The 15,053-nt window shown below is 52.0% G+C and overlaps 5 protein-coding genes across 5 annotated transcripts; all 5 read left to right on the top strand.

The window, feature by feature from the left end:
- The first annotated feature begins 1,034 nt into the window (after positions 1-1,034).
- On the top strand, positions 1,035-2,767 carry BDQ94DRAFT_38938 (uncharacterized protein). Its single transcript, XM_026775644.1, has one exon. The coding sequence runs from the start codon at positions 1,138-1,140 to the stop codon at positions 2,254-2,256; it is 1,119 nt and encodes a 372-aa protein (XP_026625642.1). The 5' UTR covers positions 1,035-1,137; the 3' UTR covers positions 2,257-2,767.
- A 565-nt stretch (positions 2,768-3,332) lies between these two features.
- On the top strand, positions 3,333-5,905 carry BDQ94DRAFT_38922 (putative chromatin assembly factor 1 subunit A). The gene is made up of 3 exons (XM_026775642.1): positions 3,333-4,252; positions 4,311-5,467; positions 5,536-5,905. The coding sequence occupies exons 1-3, from the start codon at positions 3,524-3,526 to the stop codon at positions 5,633-5,635; spliced, it is 1,986 nt and encodes a 661-aa protein (XP_026625641.1). The 5' UTR covers positions 3,333-3,523; the 3' UTR covers positions 5,636-5,905.
- On the top strand, positions 5,609-6,089 carry BDQ94DRAFT_38926 (uncharacterized protein). The gene has a single exon (XM_026775643.1). The coding sequence runs from the start codon at positions 5,746-5,748 to the stop codon at positions 6,001-6,003; it is 258 nt and encodes an 85-aa protein (XP_026625640.1). The 5' UTR covers positions 5,609-5,745; the 3' UTR covers positions 6,004-6,089.
- A 3,133-nt stretch (positions 6,090-9,222) lies between these two features.
- BDQ94DRAFT_144709 (uncharacterized protein) lies at positions 9,223-10,473 on the top strand. The gene has a single exon (XM_026766498.1). The coding sequence runs from the start codon at positions 9,551-9,553 to the stop codon at positions 9,851-9,853; it is 303 nt and encodes a 100-aa protein (XP_026625639.1). The 5' UTR covers positions 9,223-9,550; the 3' UTR covers positions 9,854-10,473.
- On the top strand, positions 9,875-14,831 carry BDQ94DRAFT_179085 (uncharacterized protein; the record flags this gene model as incomplete). The annotated part of the gene is made up of 3 exons (XM_026773285.1): positions 9,875-11,245; positions 11,302-11,411; positions 11,482-14,831. Coding segments are annotated over 3 exons (4,644 nt in total), but the record flags the coding sequence as incomplete, so codon positions are not given.
- Between the last annotated feature and the right edge of the window lie 222 nt (positions 14,832-15,053).

The following is a 15,053-nucleotide window of genomic DNA, read 5'->3' as shown; positions in this document are numbered from 1 at the left end:
TGGGTCGATTGCCTGCAGTTCCTTGTCCACAGGGCCAACCCATCCCTGGTGCACCTGTGGCTGTGCAGGTACTTTCCATCGTTTGCCTGAGGTTCCGTAAGGGGGCGGTATCAATGGTACCTTGTACCGGAGGGTCGTATTCGGTACCACCCCGTCTGACGGTCACAACTGGGTTTTTCAGAACCAAAGTTCACGCTCCTCTTCTTTTCTCTCATCTTCTTTTCCCGATCGATCGCCTCCAAAGTCCGTTGTTCATCGTTCGTTCATTTTCCCTTCATTTCGCTCTGCTCCAGTCCTTTCAACCCCGCCTCTCTTTCTTTCCCTCTTTTCATTGCTTTATTTACCTGGTCTGCCTCGATCGCCTTGTGATCAATCACCATCAGAGATATTTCTTATCACAAGACAGACACTCTGAAAGTGACTGTGTGTGAGTGACTTGTGTGGTTGGACTCCGGGCGTCAGCACTGTCTCCTACTACTTCTCCTGCTGCTGCTGCTGCTGCTGCTGCTGCTGCTACTTCCTTAGTACCTTCTGTTAAGCGTCGGTCCTAAGTAGTAGTGTCCGGTCACGGCTTCTATCAATGTCCCCTGCAGGTGTGACTTGGTAATATTGGGTACCCGCCAACTGCCAGCCCTCGTGTGCATGAGTGACTGAGCGAGTCTGTTTGTCTGCTGCGTCTTGCACTCTCTCAGCACCGCTACTCCAACACAACACTACCAGCGTCATCTTATTCACTCCCCCTCTTTCCTCTCCCTAACAACTTAAGCGCTCGCCTCTTCCGAAGCGCTTCCGACCTCTTGGTAGAAGCCATTACTATTATAGCGCTGATACCACATTCCCATTGTATCAGCTGGGTCGGTTCCTCTCCCTTTCTTCGCGCCTCGCATTCGGTTGCCTGTCCGGTACGACAACCCAGCCGCTGGCCACTCATTGATCCCCAATAACCGCTCTCCCACACTGTCTACGACTTTCCCTTCCCTGTCCTGAAATCGCGGGGATCACTGGTCGACGTTTGACCACAACTCTGTTTCAACTATTTCGGTGGCTACCCCTGCAATCTCCGCCACCACCCGGAGTGGGAACCGTCACCACAGTTCCTCGACATCCCCCCTCGTTTACCGATCGAGCTCTGCCTAGATGGCTGGTGTGCAGCTGCAACAGCCCAGCATGACTGACTATCGTCTCCCAATGCATCATCAGCCGCCACCGGCTCGCAAACCAGTTGCCGGAATGCATTCCGGCTTTCCTTACCAGGCCTATGACGGGCCTCACCACCACCAGCAGCTTTCTCCCCATCCATCGGCCGCCTCCCTTGCGCACAACCGTCGGCGAACCTCTTCCTCCCATGTGATACCCTACATGGCACAACAGCAGCAGGCATACTCTGCGGGGCCCTCACCACATCATACGATGACCGGTCCACCCAATTATCCTCCTTCAAGGCGTTTATCGAGTGCGACCACATCTACGACCTCCACAGGCAATGTTAACTACGGCGGTAACCCACAGACGGATATTCGCCGCAGCACTTCGTCCCGCTCCGCCAATGCTCAGTTGGGTTATGTCGCTTTGATGCGGAGACAAAAGGCGACAGTATGGTGTGACCGGGCACAGCCCGAGGATCCTCGCATACGAGCGCAGAAGCTGGTCGATAAGAAACGGGCGTACCTGGAAGTCCACGGCGCAGGCGCCGGACGCACGGGTACCCTTGGAAGCGGCAAGAACAAGCACGGCGGTAAGGGAACTACTGATTTCTCGCCCTCGACACTGGTCGGCGCTACGGTCCCGGTTCGGCTCAGTGCAAACGAGGTCGGTGACGCGGATGAGGATGCCCACAGTGACCGAGGGTTTCCTTATCGCCGGACCGGTAGCGGTCGCAGTTCTCTGGGTAGCAATTCCCGCTATCCCAGTGGCTACCAACGTACTCCGCAGAGTACGATGGGGAGCACCAGCACGCCTCCCAACGAGAAGACCGACCTCCCTGATGTCTCCGAGCACCCACCAGCGGAAAGCCACGAAGCTGAGCAGGACCACGCCTCCATCAAGGATGATGCTGCTACTACAAACAGCTTTGGTAGTGAGCACGAAGAATACTTTGGCACCGTGAGTGATATGGCCGCACCAAGTGCGGCTTCTGCGGCGATCGAGAAGGCGAAGAAGGCGGATGAACTGCGTCGCCGAGGCAGTGTTGATGATCGAACGACGTCCATGACCAATGTCCGGCTTTTCGTGGCAAACCCCGATCTGAGTGACTAGACATGCGGCTTGTGTCGCTGCTGGGATTATTACCTCCACATATTACCGATACTTGGCACTGCATCGACTTATGCAGTCCAATGCGGCATTCGAGCTCTACGCCTCTTTCCTTTCTTTTCCCTGAACTTTCGTCCTGCAAACTCGGGCTCGGATACCATGTCTGGTGCAATGATTATGCAATGCCCTCCAGCCTTGATTTGCTTTACGACGGCAAGATGCCCCTTAACTGATTGACTTGAACTTGTTCTATTCCCCTCACCGCATGTTATTGGCGCTTTTTGCTGTGCTGTAAGGGTTGCATGCTACTTGAACTTGCACCCTTGCACCAAGTTGGCGTCCGATGGATTTATGAGCAAAGTAATAATAATACTATTGTACATATGACCATATTGATCGCTATAGCGAAGTAGACGCTGTAGAGAAAAGGTGTTGTAGGTTTGTTACGACTCAGTTGGAGGCAACTTCGAGAAATTATGAACAAGTAGTTACTCACTCAGCCAACAAGCGAAAGACTTTTCATTTCAACATTTGACAAACAATATACCTACATACAGAGCTCCAGCAATGTAGATAGACAGACCATAGTGGGCTGATAAGTCGTGAACTAGGGGGGTGTCCTTACATAATACAACACACGTGCGGGACGCGAAATCCCAGTCGCGAACATCAATTAACAACGCGTTTCGGGCAACCTGGCAGGCTCACCAGACGCCAAGATTCCCTCTCCCACGCCTGGAATCTCCGCCTCGATTGTTGCCTGTCTGTCTTGTCTTGTCACTATTCACGCCCTACTCTAACTAGTTGACGACTCAGTCAGGCCAGAGAGACCCGTCAGTTGATCGCCCCTCTGGAATACCGGCTTTCCTCACACTCGTATTCCTCTCCGCTCATTTTCCTCTCATGATTCTGAAACCTACCTGGCTGGTTAGCGGCCACTGATGTGAGCTTAAACCAACCCTTGCAAGCTACCCAGCACGAGGTTGTGCGTATGCGCGCGCGCTGGGATCTATTCACTCAAAGTGATAAAGTTATGATGATAGACTGACTGAAGTTGTGAAGTGAGGAGTACCAGGTGCCTTTTATTCTTATCATTGTACTCCTTTGTTTCACATCCTTCTTGATACCCACCTACATATACAGCCTTACGATTCTCTGCTGGATGATTAGATTATCATTTCATTGTCCATTCAGTCGTCAATAAGGTCATTCACCGTCTGTCAACCTTATCGCGGCCAATTTACACCATCCGGTAACGGAAAGTACCGCCATGTCGACGGATACCGCTACGGCCACTAACCCTGCCCCTGTGTCTTCGCCACACTCGTCTGGTTCGTCCTTGTCGTCCTTGTCATCTCCTCCGTCGGATACGAATACGTATCCTGCATCTATGTCTATGTCTGTGTCGCCGGCGAGGAAACGCTCGATAGGGGATGTGGATGGGCATATTGCTGCTGCGAAAGGGGGGGATGATACGAATGCGAATACCACTACGGAGATGAAGATCGATGGAGATACTCGTGCCGATACGGATGATAACAAGGAGAATCAGGATACACAAGTGAAATTATGTGATCTTGGGGATGAGAAGAAGACTTCGGTTGGTGGAGACTCGGCTGCCACTACGACTACTGCTCCGGCTGCGAAGAAGAGAAAGTTGTCGCCTGCCAGTAAAGAGGCGAAGCAGCAGGAGAAGGAGGCGAGAGAGCGGCAGAAACTAGAGGAGAAGGCTAAGAAGGAGGAAGAAAAGGCTAAGAGGGAAGAAGAGAAGGCTAAGAAAGAGGAAGAAAAGAGGAAACGGGAGGCTGAGAAGGAGGAGGAGAAGCGGGTGAAAGAAGAGGAGAAGCGAGCTAAGGAAGAGGAGAAGAAGAAGCGCGAAGCGGAAAAGGAAGAGGAGCGCAAGAAGAAGGAAGAGAAACGGAAGGTTAAAGAGGAGGAAAAGGCTGCTAAGGAGGAAGAGAAGCGAAAAAAAGAGGAGGAGAAGCTGAAGAAAGAAAGAGTGAGTTGGAACTCATCCCCGACTGAATTGCAAGTTTTGGGTATCTAACACGCAACAGGCGCAAACGAAGCTGAACTCCTTTTTCGCGAAACCGAAAACCCCGGCACAACCATCATCATCGAACACGACTCTCTCTCCTAGCAAACCGACTGGCGCTGGCGCTTCGAATGACCTTTCTCATGACTCTGGGTCGACTGTATCTGACTACCAGCGCGAGTTTCCGGACTTCTTCCTCCAGTCACATACCACACTTGCGCCACCGCACAGGTTCCAGCGCGACAACGAAGCTCTGCAGCATACGCGGGAGAAAGTTGATGCCTACCTGAAGAGTGCCAAGGATGGCAAGCATGAGCCTCTAATATTTCGTCCTTCCGAGCTCTTCCAGCTTATGCCATACCAGCGACGGCGTGGACGATTGCCCGCTTCGGTCAAACAGATCCTTTTACAGATGCAGAATCTTGCGGATCAGTCAGAGACCTCCGAAGCTGCCCAGAGGGCTCGCGATCTTCTGAGGCAGGTGAGAATGAAATCGCTGAAATTCAGCGAGGATGTCCGGCCTCCATACCAGGGAACCTATAGCAAGAGCCTGCCGGAGTCATCCGTCCGCCGGTTGATGCGCAATCCTTTTCGCCGCGGGCTGCCGGAGACGAATTATGACTACGACTCGGAAGCTGAGTGGGAAGAGCCCGAGGAAGGCGAGGACCTGGATTCAGAGGAAGAAGAGGAAGGGAGTGAAGATGGAGAGGATGACATGGATGGCTTCCTGGACGATGAGGATGACCACCCGATTGACGGCAAGAGACGTCACATCGTCGGGGATCTAGAACCCGTCAGCACTGGTATACGATGGCAGGAACATGGCGTGGACCCGGAGCTGCAGGCGTACAAAATGGAGACCATTTCCGACTCGGTGACTTTCCCTATTGACCCGTTCTCCACTGCCTACTGGCAGAAACCGAAGGCGGCCGCGGAGCCAGCGCAGGCGGCTGGGCTGGGGCGCTCGACACTGCACGCTTTCATGGGAGGACATACATCGTCGCCATCATCACACAAACCGACAGGGACTGGGCCGGGAGCGGACGGGGGCACCCTGGCCGTTCTGACAGCTGGGAGGACAAAGCGAACGTTGCCGCCGGAGCAGCTGGAAGAGTTCAAGCAGGTGGTGAATGGCAGTGATCTGACCAAGATGGGGCTAATTGAAATCTTGAAGAAACGGTAAGACGTGGGCCCACAAGGGATGCTTGTTGATCGGAAGGCTAATCATCAGGGTCGCGCCGCCATAGGTTCCCCAAGGTGTCCAAGGACAGTCTGAAAGACACGCTGAACAGCGTGGCCACGCGGGTGGGACAGAAAGAGGCTGACAAAAAATGGGTCTGCAACTAGCCGTGGCCGGGGATTGGCAAGTTTGGCCCCCCGGAAGGACAACGCACAACCAAGGGACTGGTTACGGTTGTGTTTTGAGGCACGGCGGTTAGAAGAAGAAGAAAATAATAATGAAAAGATCAGTCACAGACCGAGAGTGGTCTTGTCGGCCAATTGAGTGGGTTGATTGGTTCCCCAACGGACGTGTATACCCCTCCTTCTCTGCGTCTCCAAGTCTCTCCTTTGCTTTCTTTCCTTTTTATTTTACGGTTTATCCTGTCCCTCCTTGCCTAGTGTTTCATTTGTCGACTATACTCAACGTCTGGCCACCCTGTCAACCAGACACACTGACTCGGGTGAGTGAGTGGATGGCTAGACTGGTCGGATAGTGTCGTTTGGCGAGGGGAGTTTGGGTTACGATAAAACGAAGAAAGGCAAAGAGAGAGAGAGAGAGGGAGGGAGGGAGAGAGCACCAGTGCCAGACAAGGGACCTACGATGCATCTACATGGAAGTGTTTTCATCTCATCTCATCTCATCGCCTCCCATCACGTCAAGAGACGATGTTATTCGCCCCATACATCAAAGAGGGGAAGGAGAAGGGGCTCCGTGTGGTTGTTAGAGATGATCGGAGGGGTAGTAGCAAGTCAGAAAGGGAACTGCACATACGGCAGGGATCGCCAATCACAAATGTTCCTGAGCAGACTGTCGAGCCAGGTGGAGCGGGGAATTATAGAAACCAAAGACAGCGAGCGAAAAGAGAGAGGTGGGGGGGAAAAGAAAAAGAAAGTATCTTAATAATAGATCGGGGAAAACGCAGTGCAGTGCGGTGCCAACACAACAGCCACACAGCCTGCGGGAAAGCCTCATTGATATGACATGACATGAACTGACCAGACCTGACCACTGGGATTGGCATTGGAACACTTCAGAACCCGGGTAGATGCACCTCTCTCGGGGACCTACTTGCCTGCCTCCATGCATACGTACATGGCACTACATCGTAGAGTTTCTAGGTAGATGAGTGGTAGTGGTAATGGCTGTTGTCGCAAGTCCAGCCTGGATGGCTATGGATATGATGGATATGGGAAGTGGGGTGGAGGGGATAGAACAGCGTCTAGACCAGCTGCGCGTCTGGGTTGAGTGAGTGGATGCGCGTCCATTGTCTTCTCCTCCAACTAGTATCTACTGTTTTGTATCTACTGGCCCATTCTACAGACACAGAGTCCACACACACACACTGGCAAGTGAGATCCATACATAGACTACATACATACATACATACCTTTCCCCATTCAGTGAGTGACTGAATGAACATGGGAGCTGAAGCGGGCAACAGCAATCCGAGGTAGGCAAGCTGAAAACACGCTTACCCGCATCATGTAAATAAGATTGAAAAATCAAAATTGAAAATTGACATATTGTTTGGTTAGTTGAAATTGTTGATTGATTAATGGGTAGTGAATCATCATCACAATGGAGACAGATTATTGAAACATCCAGTTCAGCTTCCAGCTGGTGTGGTCTAAGCCCCAATTGGGGTTAGAAGGGGACCCAGCTGGGCAAGTGGCAGATGAACACGTGCAGGTGGGGGTTGCTGGTTGTCTCGCCCTGATGGGGTTTAGTGCCGCGGAGCAACAGAACAACTTTGGGACGGGAGGGACCGTCACTTATTCTCTAGTAGTTAGTCTTGTTATGATGAGGAGGAGGAGGATGACGGATGGATGGATGGATTATTATTATTATTTGGGGGTTTCAAGAAGCAGTCAATCATCATTATTTAGTGAGTTGATCCGGAAGATTTGCTTGCTCTTATGGGGCTTACGAAGAAGTGTCTGACCTGCAGGTTTAACTAACTAGCCAGCTAGCTAGCTAGACTTTCCATTTCAGTCTCACTCCCTCAGTCTTACTCATTCAGTCAGCCAGTCAGTCACCCTCACCCCCTCCCTCATGTACAGCTGATCAGTTCAGTAAAAGAGACGAGACAGAGTGAGCCAGCCTAGAGAGAGTCCTGACCGAGGATGGGACAAGACCAGACAGGCTGAACCCATAACTCTACTGACTAGTCGGGCCAACACAGTAAGGGGGGCGGCCAACAAATCAGTGGCTCCCGACGGAGGGTCCGTCATGCATGCATGCATTGCCAGCTCATCAAGGAATTTCTCGCTTGCTCGCTCGCTCTCTCTGTCTCTCTTTCTTCCTACTCTCTCTTTTCTTCGTTCCGGGCGGAAGTTTAGTCGTTCGGTAGGGGGAAAAAAATTAAGAAAAAGGCAAAAAAAGGGAAAACAGTATCAGGATTAGTCCGGTTTCTCATCATTTCTCTGCGGTCTCGTTGGCCTGCTGGGTTTGCTTTCGTGTCTCGTCTATCTACTAACTACTAGTACTACTTATCTTCCACTCACTGATGGAAATATTGTTGAGGGTCAGTTGATATTTACATGATGTTTTCTACTCAAGTCGATCACGTTATTCAGCTTTCCCCCTCATACCATCAGGAAGTTTTATCTTTTACTTAGATACATACGTGAATCTAGTTAATAATTTCCCCAGATCGGGACAGGTCAGCCGTCGGGGCTGCAGAAACTGGATGGGAAGCAAATTGGAGAGTAAATACTACTAATGTACCTGCTCCCGCCCCGGTCCCCAAGCAAGGTACAAGTGGAAGTAAAAAAAGGACAATAATCCTCTTGCCTCACCCTGCAGCTTCATCCGTCCCTGCAAGCGGCCGATTCGAGTCACCGCCAACAAATCCACGCCTTCGTTTCTTTATCCAGCCGACCAGCCAGTCACACAGCCTGACCAACCACTCTTTCCATCCAGCTCTGACTTGCTTTTCTTCGCCCCCTCCGGATCGTTCGATTTGCTGGCATCCGCTAGTAGTCTCGTAGGAGTAATACTACTAAGTTAGTTAGTCCACGGGAGTTCCTCGTTAGTAACTGGACTTTGATTTTTCGTATTTCTCTTTTACTGATTTTTTATTAATCTGTTACTCTTTTTTGGTGAGTGCCTGTCTTCTGCATGTCATCCCGCCCATGGCCAAGTCAGCCAGTTGTCCCTCCCTTATCCGGACGAGGTCGGAGTTTATCAGCCTGTGAATCATCTAACTATTCTACTGTTCTACTACTATTCCTCCCCCATTCGAATCCCTCATCTACAACAACTACCACTATTACTTGCTTACTTACATACTGTACTTACTTGGTAGCCGACTGACTGACTGGCTATCCCGGTGTTGGCTACCATTTGCGATTATTTGTTTCGGTGCTTAGTTCTTTTTTTATTATTATTATTATTTTCCACCTTCCTGGTATATGTCCCCGAAATAGTGTGGGTGTGGATTATATTTCTCCATTTTCTGCAATCTACCCCCCTCCATCACAGTCTTCATTATTGTTATTCTCCTGCCCACTGTCATTCGTAGTATTACTTTCCCCATTACTACCACCACTACTTGCTACTTACTTACCACCACCACCACCTTCTCCTCCTCACACTCCATTACCCTCTGCTCAACTTCCCCTCCTCTCTCTTTTCTCTCTGCGTGTGTCTAGTCTTCCCACTTTTCCTTTCTTTTTTTCCCTTAATTCTGATCCATCTTCCTCTTCTTCTACTCTTTCTTCCTTCGTCCCGCTCCTCTCCCTCCCCAACCCTTCCTGACTACCACCACCACCACCACCACCACAAACAACACCATCCACCAGTCCCACTACTACCGTCTCCATCCTCTTGCCGCCCCCTCTCCCATCCTGGAGCTCTCCATCGTGTCCGCCATTCATCACCACCTGGATTCCCCCCATGAGGACCGATTCTCACCTACCGCCACTCCTTTAGGAGGACCATGCGCTAGTGAGGGAGCTTCTCGCGCCGGGGGCATCTTGCAACCTCAGCTGTCTTCATCTCGGCCTACTAGTGTCCAGGAGACTGCCCATGGCAACACCATGTTCGATGCCCAATCCGATGCTCTTTCATCCACCTTGGCTTATGTGACCTGTATGTGCGCGCACGGCTCTCTTTTTTCTTCTTTTTTTCTTCGACCCCGACTCCTTTATGTCCCAATTTTTCGCCCTGTCTTCCTCCGTTTGCTCCTTTCGGGTCATTTTGTGCGTGTTTACTTAATTGGCAAATTAATTGCCGAATCGCCTTTCCCCTCCCACCCCCCTGTCCTACGCATCGATATTGGTTTTCTTCATGCGATCAATTCCTGTCCTTTCCCCAATAGTATAGCCACCAAGTCCAACTAACTACGTGCTAACGGCTCGGCCTTGATTTCTGGCTCGTCAGGCTTGATCCCCTCATCCGTTCAGGCAACTACACCATGTGAGGCCGCGCCTCAATCTTCTACTCCGGTTGCGACTTCTAGCATGTCTCCCATGCTCCTTTCTCCCGACGCAATGGCGGGTCGCACCATAGGTGAGTCTGGCGATTTGGATCGCCCGATTTCGCGTGTCGCAAGCCCCGTCTGCTCCCAGGATGGACATTCCCAGGAAAACAACCATGGCGCCCTGCCTACGGAGCTGCCCAAGGTATCCTTTGAGGAGTTGGCCGTTAGTTATCGTCAGAATCAACATAATCAGAGTCGTCGGAAGTCATTGGAGCACCGTCTCCATGCCCTCAAGGTTTCAATGGGGATTTCGGCGCGCTTCGTCCGCGTCAGCTCAATCGTCCAACGAGGCTTGGTCGACCGCCTCAAACACGATGACAAGCCCACTTTTGTTGCTCTCTATCATACCCTGGTAGACCTCCAGGAATCGTGCGATTCCGCTTTCCGGCGCAACTTCCACCGGCAGGATCCGTTGGAAGAATGGTCGCCCATCCGCGAGTCCTCCGTGGACCGTTCCCCGGACTTTTTCCTTCAGTTGAGTCCCCAATCTAGGTCCGATCTTTTGGAAATTCTACATCTGGCCCGTACCGATCCTCAATTTATCTTGGAGAGGATAAGAGCCTTGACTCCTAGCCAACTGACGGCCTTGGTATCATCTGCGGGCGCTTCGGGCGATCCCAGTGAGATGTCATTCCCACCACCTGCATCCCGTTCCCGGACCCATGCTTCCTTTTCAAAGCGCTCCTCTGCCTCTTCCCTTAAAGATCGCGCCTTGACTTTTGAACGCACGGATGCCCTGTCTACTCTGCTGTTCAACGTTTATGCGTCCCCATTGGATTCAGATGCCCCGGAAGCACAGCTCCGCTTGGATGTTTGGTCGTCTGTCTTTGCAAAACTTGTAGCCGATGGCGGCATCAAGTACGATCCCCTTCTCGGCCACATTCTAGGTGCCTGGGCCACAAACAGTGAATGGAAAGCGAAGCCCAAATTTGAGCTCTATCTCATGGATATCCTGCAAACCGGCGCATTTCTCCTGGAACATGTAGAAACCCCCCCTGGCATGAGTTTTGGTACAGAGCCTCCCGACCCCTTGAAGACCGATGTGGCCGAGGAGTTCTTCGCTTCTGCAGTAGATGCATTGTTCCAGCTTCTGGATGACCCAGATGGAGGGCTTCCGCATGCGGTGATGCAATTAAGCAGTGCTGTTCTACAGAAACTCGAGCGTCAGGACGGTCGTGAACGGTTCCTTGAGTTCTTGTTCGTCCAGTGGTTCTTTGCAAAGTTCCTCTATAGCGCACTGACCTACCCTGAGGTATGAGAAGGCTCGCCCAGATGTTTTCAAAGTTCCTATTCTAACACCATGTCCAGGCCCACGGTCTCTTGCTTGACTTCCATATCAGAAAAGATGCTCGAGAGAAACTCCTCGGACAGGTCGGACTCCGTGCCTACTCGCAAGTCTTTGCTGTCCTTCATTCCATGTCCGTTGTCCCTGCATCCGGCCACTACGTGAAGCCTTCTAAACGAGCGATCGCTAATCCAAACATGCAGGAACCACTATTCTATGGCTCGTCCCACGGTGAGAAGGCACGTTGAGAGCATGCTTTGCCGGTTCGACCACGTCGACCCACGCAGGAACGTCAGCGGAACCCAGCCCTCTTCCCGCGCAACAGCTCTCAACAGGCGGGAGTCACCTGCTGCATTCCTGATGCTCTCCGCTGCTGATACTCTTGCCCTGCTGAATGCTCTTTTCCCGAGGACAAGCGCTTCTACATGCAATTCCCCACTCTCGTCTTCCGGGATGCCTTCGTCCCCTGCTGGTTCTTTGGCTGCTCGGTCAGATCGCTCTATAGCGTCTATTATTGAGCCGGGATTTTTCCGGCCTCCTTCTGATAACATGTCCATTCACGCCCTCCAGGACCAGAGACTATTTGCCTCTGACATGGCCTTCCTGTCGTTACCAGAGAATTGCATGAGCCGCAATGCTGACAGGATCCGCTTTGAGCTGTCAGACCTGAGCGAGCCCGATGGTCGAACAACTCTGGAACCACCTGCAGCTGAAGAATGGACCATCTTTTCCATGACCCGAAATGGAAGATGCTTAACCTGGGGTCTATTCCCCGATGATGGCCCCTCCAGTTTTCCGGAAAACGCCTCTGTGGATGACGTTCAGTCCACCACCTTGGGAATGGAAGACAATTCTGAAGCTCTCCAAACGGCCATTGTGAAATTGATTCAGGATAACCCTGCCGATGATGCTGCCGAGTATGGTTTTATAGATCTTCATGGCGCATCCCAAGACGCTCATGTATCCCTAAAGCAAAAGTTCGATAGGGCCATGGAACATTGCCACCATGACTCTGATTTCATCGGTGCCCACTACTGGTGGAATGCCGGCCGACAGCTTGTCCGCAGCGTTGCAAACTCCCCCTCTCGACGCCTGGACGACTCGTGGATTCTCGAGCCCATGCACGCATCGTGTGTCCGCTCACTCGCTACCTCACGGGCGGTTATCGAACGATGTGAAACGGATCTTGTGGCCCTCAACAGGCATGTGCAACGGGTGCAAAGATCCGTAAAGGAGATGATGGCCACTGTGGCCAAGCTCCGAGACAAGATGTGGTACATGACTGACGTAAAGCACTCGATGAGGTACGAAGATGCCAAACACGTCGCACTAGCATTGAAGACTATGATCTACTCTGCTCGCCTCTACAGACAAGCACCAAGCGATGGCCGGTCTCGCAGCAGCATGAGACCGTTCGGAAATTCTCTTCTCCAAAAACCAGAGTTGCAAGTCATGAATATCATGAAGGCACCGAGCAGTCAAGGCGGTCCCAACAAGCTGTCGGATGAGCAGGTGGACCTGATCCGCAAATGGCTGTCTCACAACAACATCGACAATTTCTGCAAAGGTGAGGAGCGAATTCACCGGTTCTGCTACGAGGTGAAGACAAGTATCAATCGGCTGGTTGGCGAGACCATGGCCGAAACCCCAGTGCTGTGGTCCAGCGAATTGTATCACAAAGAGCGAGTCATGTACGAAGGCTCCAGTAACCGAAGCTTCCTAAGCCTCTCCTCAAGCATGCGACCTTTCAATATGTCTAGTGAAGACACGCCACATGCCTCACCAGTGCAGGGGAATACTACCCGCCCATCAGACACTTCAAGGTTCACGCAGGACCTACCTCCGCTGAACTCCAAGTCCTCTTTCCAGAGTCTGATGTCCGATAAGTGGAAAATTCCTCGGGAACCCTCGATCACAGACGCCTCTTCAATCGGCGGGTCCCCGGGGAGGGCTGCCTCAACTACTACCGGCGATTCGTACAGCACTTTCTGGTCAACGCCACATCAGCCCGCACATTATGCACCAAGTGCTTCCAGCCTATATTCCCGGCCCCCCTCTATGTTCAGCGATAACGGTATTCAGCCGTCACGTCGCAATGATCGCAAAACGCACAGCAAAGGAGCTTTCTTGGACGGCCTGAAACAGACCCTGACAAGCTTGCTCCTAAGTGACTTAGGCTCCCCAGTGTGGAGCTGTGGAAGTGAGACGGACGCTTGGTTCGGAAACGCGCTGGAGCAGAAGAGAATCCGGACCCAGATGAAGAAACGCGCGCGCATCCAACAGTTCTATACCGAGTGTGATGAGCGAATCGTTCATCATACCCTCCATCGCACACCGTCGGACCGTCGGCGAAGCAGATCCCTGGAGTCTGCAGATCGATCCACACTCGGCGATGCCGAGACACCGTCTGCATCTGCCACTGACAATTCTATGCAGCCAGACGAAACGCAGCGCTTCTCGTACGGGTCTGTTTTTCGGCGCCTAATAGAAGTCTTCTCGCGACACGGGAACCCATTCGTCAAGCTAAAGGCATTGCGGGATCTGCGGGCGCTTGTTGTTGCATCTTTGAACTCCGATAGCGACGGTACAAGCCCATTCAGTGCAATTGAGCAGCCCTCATACCCGCGAGGTCGTACTCCCGGGTTCCAGAACAAGAGAAGCGCCCGTCATAGCTTTTCCGAGTCTGATGCAAAGCGGACTCATGCGCAGGATTCCTCTCATACACCGACGACTCCTGCGGCCGAGTCTGTCATTTTCGACTCCCGACCCTCCGACTATTGTGCACCCACCGACAACCAGATAGTGGATGCACTACGCAGCCTCCTCCTCGAAGTGAAGCCGAAGACGCTATTCCGTGACTTGCAGTTCATCTCAGCCTTTGTTCCTTCGGAGACGTTGAACAAGACTGACAGCGGGACTGCATTTCTACAGTTTGGCTTGGCGGCTCTGAGCCTCAAGGACGAGATCTGCAATAGCATGGTCGAAATCGCCGATAATATTGTATCTCAAGAATTCAGCCGGCGCCATCCGCCCGGCTACGACCATACACCCCGGCCCGGGCATGCCCTCGAGGATGCTGCGGGCATGTGGATAATCACTGCCAAAGAAGGCAATCCAGTTGCCCAGCGGGAACTGGCCATTCTCTACCTCACCCACCCCGAACTCCTCCCGCGGGTGACCCTACCACTCACTCTGTTGCGAGACACATTCAAAGCTGAAATGATGTATCGCCGCGACAAGGATTCCAAGTCCGATCCGCAGAGCATGTGCCTGGCACTGCACTGGATGCAGCTGTCGGCCAGTGGCGGGGACGAACTTGCACGCAATCGACTTCGGGAGCGGGAGGAGTTCGAGTCTCTTGCATAAATTTCCTTTTCTTTTACAGTTCTACTCATACTCGGTACTTTCCTTACTTTCAATTCGTTTCTTTCTTTCATTGCTTGCGAGCATGTGCTTGTGATCATCTTTAGGACTTATATCTTTCTCTTCTTCTTTTTTTTCTTTTTTGCCTTCTCACATCTTTCTATGACTTTGATACCAATCACGACCTGCCGATTTCTGGCATCCGACGCGGGTCTACTTACGCAACTAATTCTGGTGCAGACGCGCAGATCTATTGATATCCTGTTTGACAGATCTGGATGGACGGTGTTCACCCCGGTTTCCCCTTGGCTGTTGTATTTTGCTATGCTACTCTTCTGCGGGATATCCTTCGTCTTTCACGGAGCCGGGCAGGGTCATGAGATTCCCCTATACACTTATACCTCTTTTTTGT

The sequence above is a fragment of the Aspergillus welwitschiae genome (genome assembly GCF_003344945.1).
Source record: "Aspergillus welwitschiae strain CBS 139.54b unplaced genomic scaffold BDQ94scaffold_18, whole genome shotgun sequence".
In the NCBI taxonomy this organism is placed as follows: Eukaryota; Fungi; Ascomycota; class Eurotiomycetes; order Eurotiales; family Aspergillaceae; genus Aspergillus; species Aspergillus welwitschiae.
This window is presented reverse-complemented; position numbering and strand designations above follow the sequence as displayed.

Excerpts from the sequence above, each read along its gene's own strand:
- BDQ94DRAFT_38938 (XM_026775644.1), top strand. The coding sequence starts at position 1,138 with ATGGCTGGTGTGCAGCTGCAACAGCCCAGCATGACTGACTATCGTCTC.
- BDQ94DRAFT_38922 (XM_026775642.1), top strand. The coding sequence starts at position 3,524 with ATGTCGACGGATACCGCTACGGCCACTAACCCTGCCCCTGTGTCTTCG. Across the intron at positions 4,253-4,310 it reads AGAAGCTGAAGAAAGAAAGA|GCGCAAACGAAGCTGAACTC; the intron begins GTGAGTTGGAAC and ends AACACGCAACAG. Across the intron at positions 5,468-5,535 it reads ATTGAAATCTTGAAGAAACG|GTTCCCCAAGGTGTCCAAGG; the intron begins GTAAGACGTGGG and ends GCGCCGCCATAG.
- BDQ94DRAFT_38926 (XM_026775643.1), top strand. The coding sequence starts at position 5,746 with ATGAAAAGATCAGTCACAGACCGAGAGTGGTCTTGTCGGCCAATTGAG.
- BDQ94DRAFT_144709 (XM_026766498.1), top strand. The coding sequence starts at position 9,551 with ATGTTCGATGCCCAATCCGATGCTCTTTCATCCACCTTGGCTTATGTG.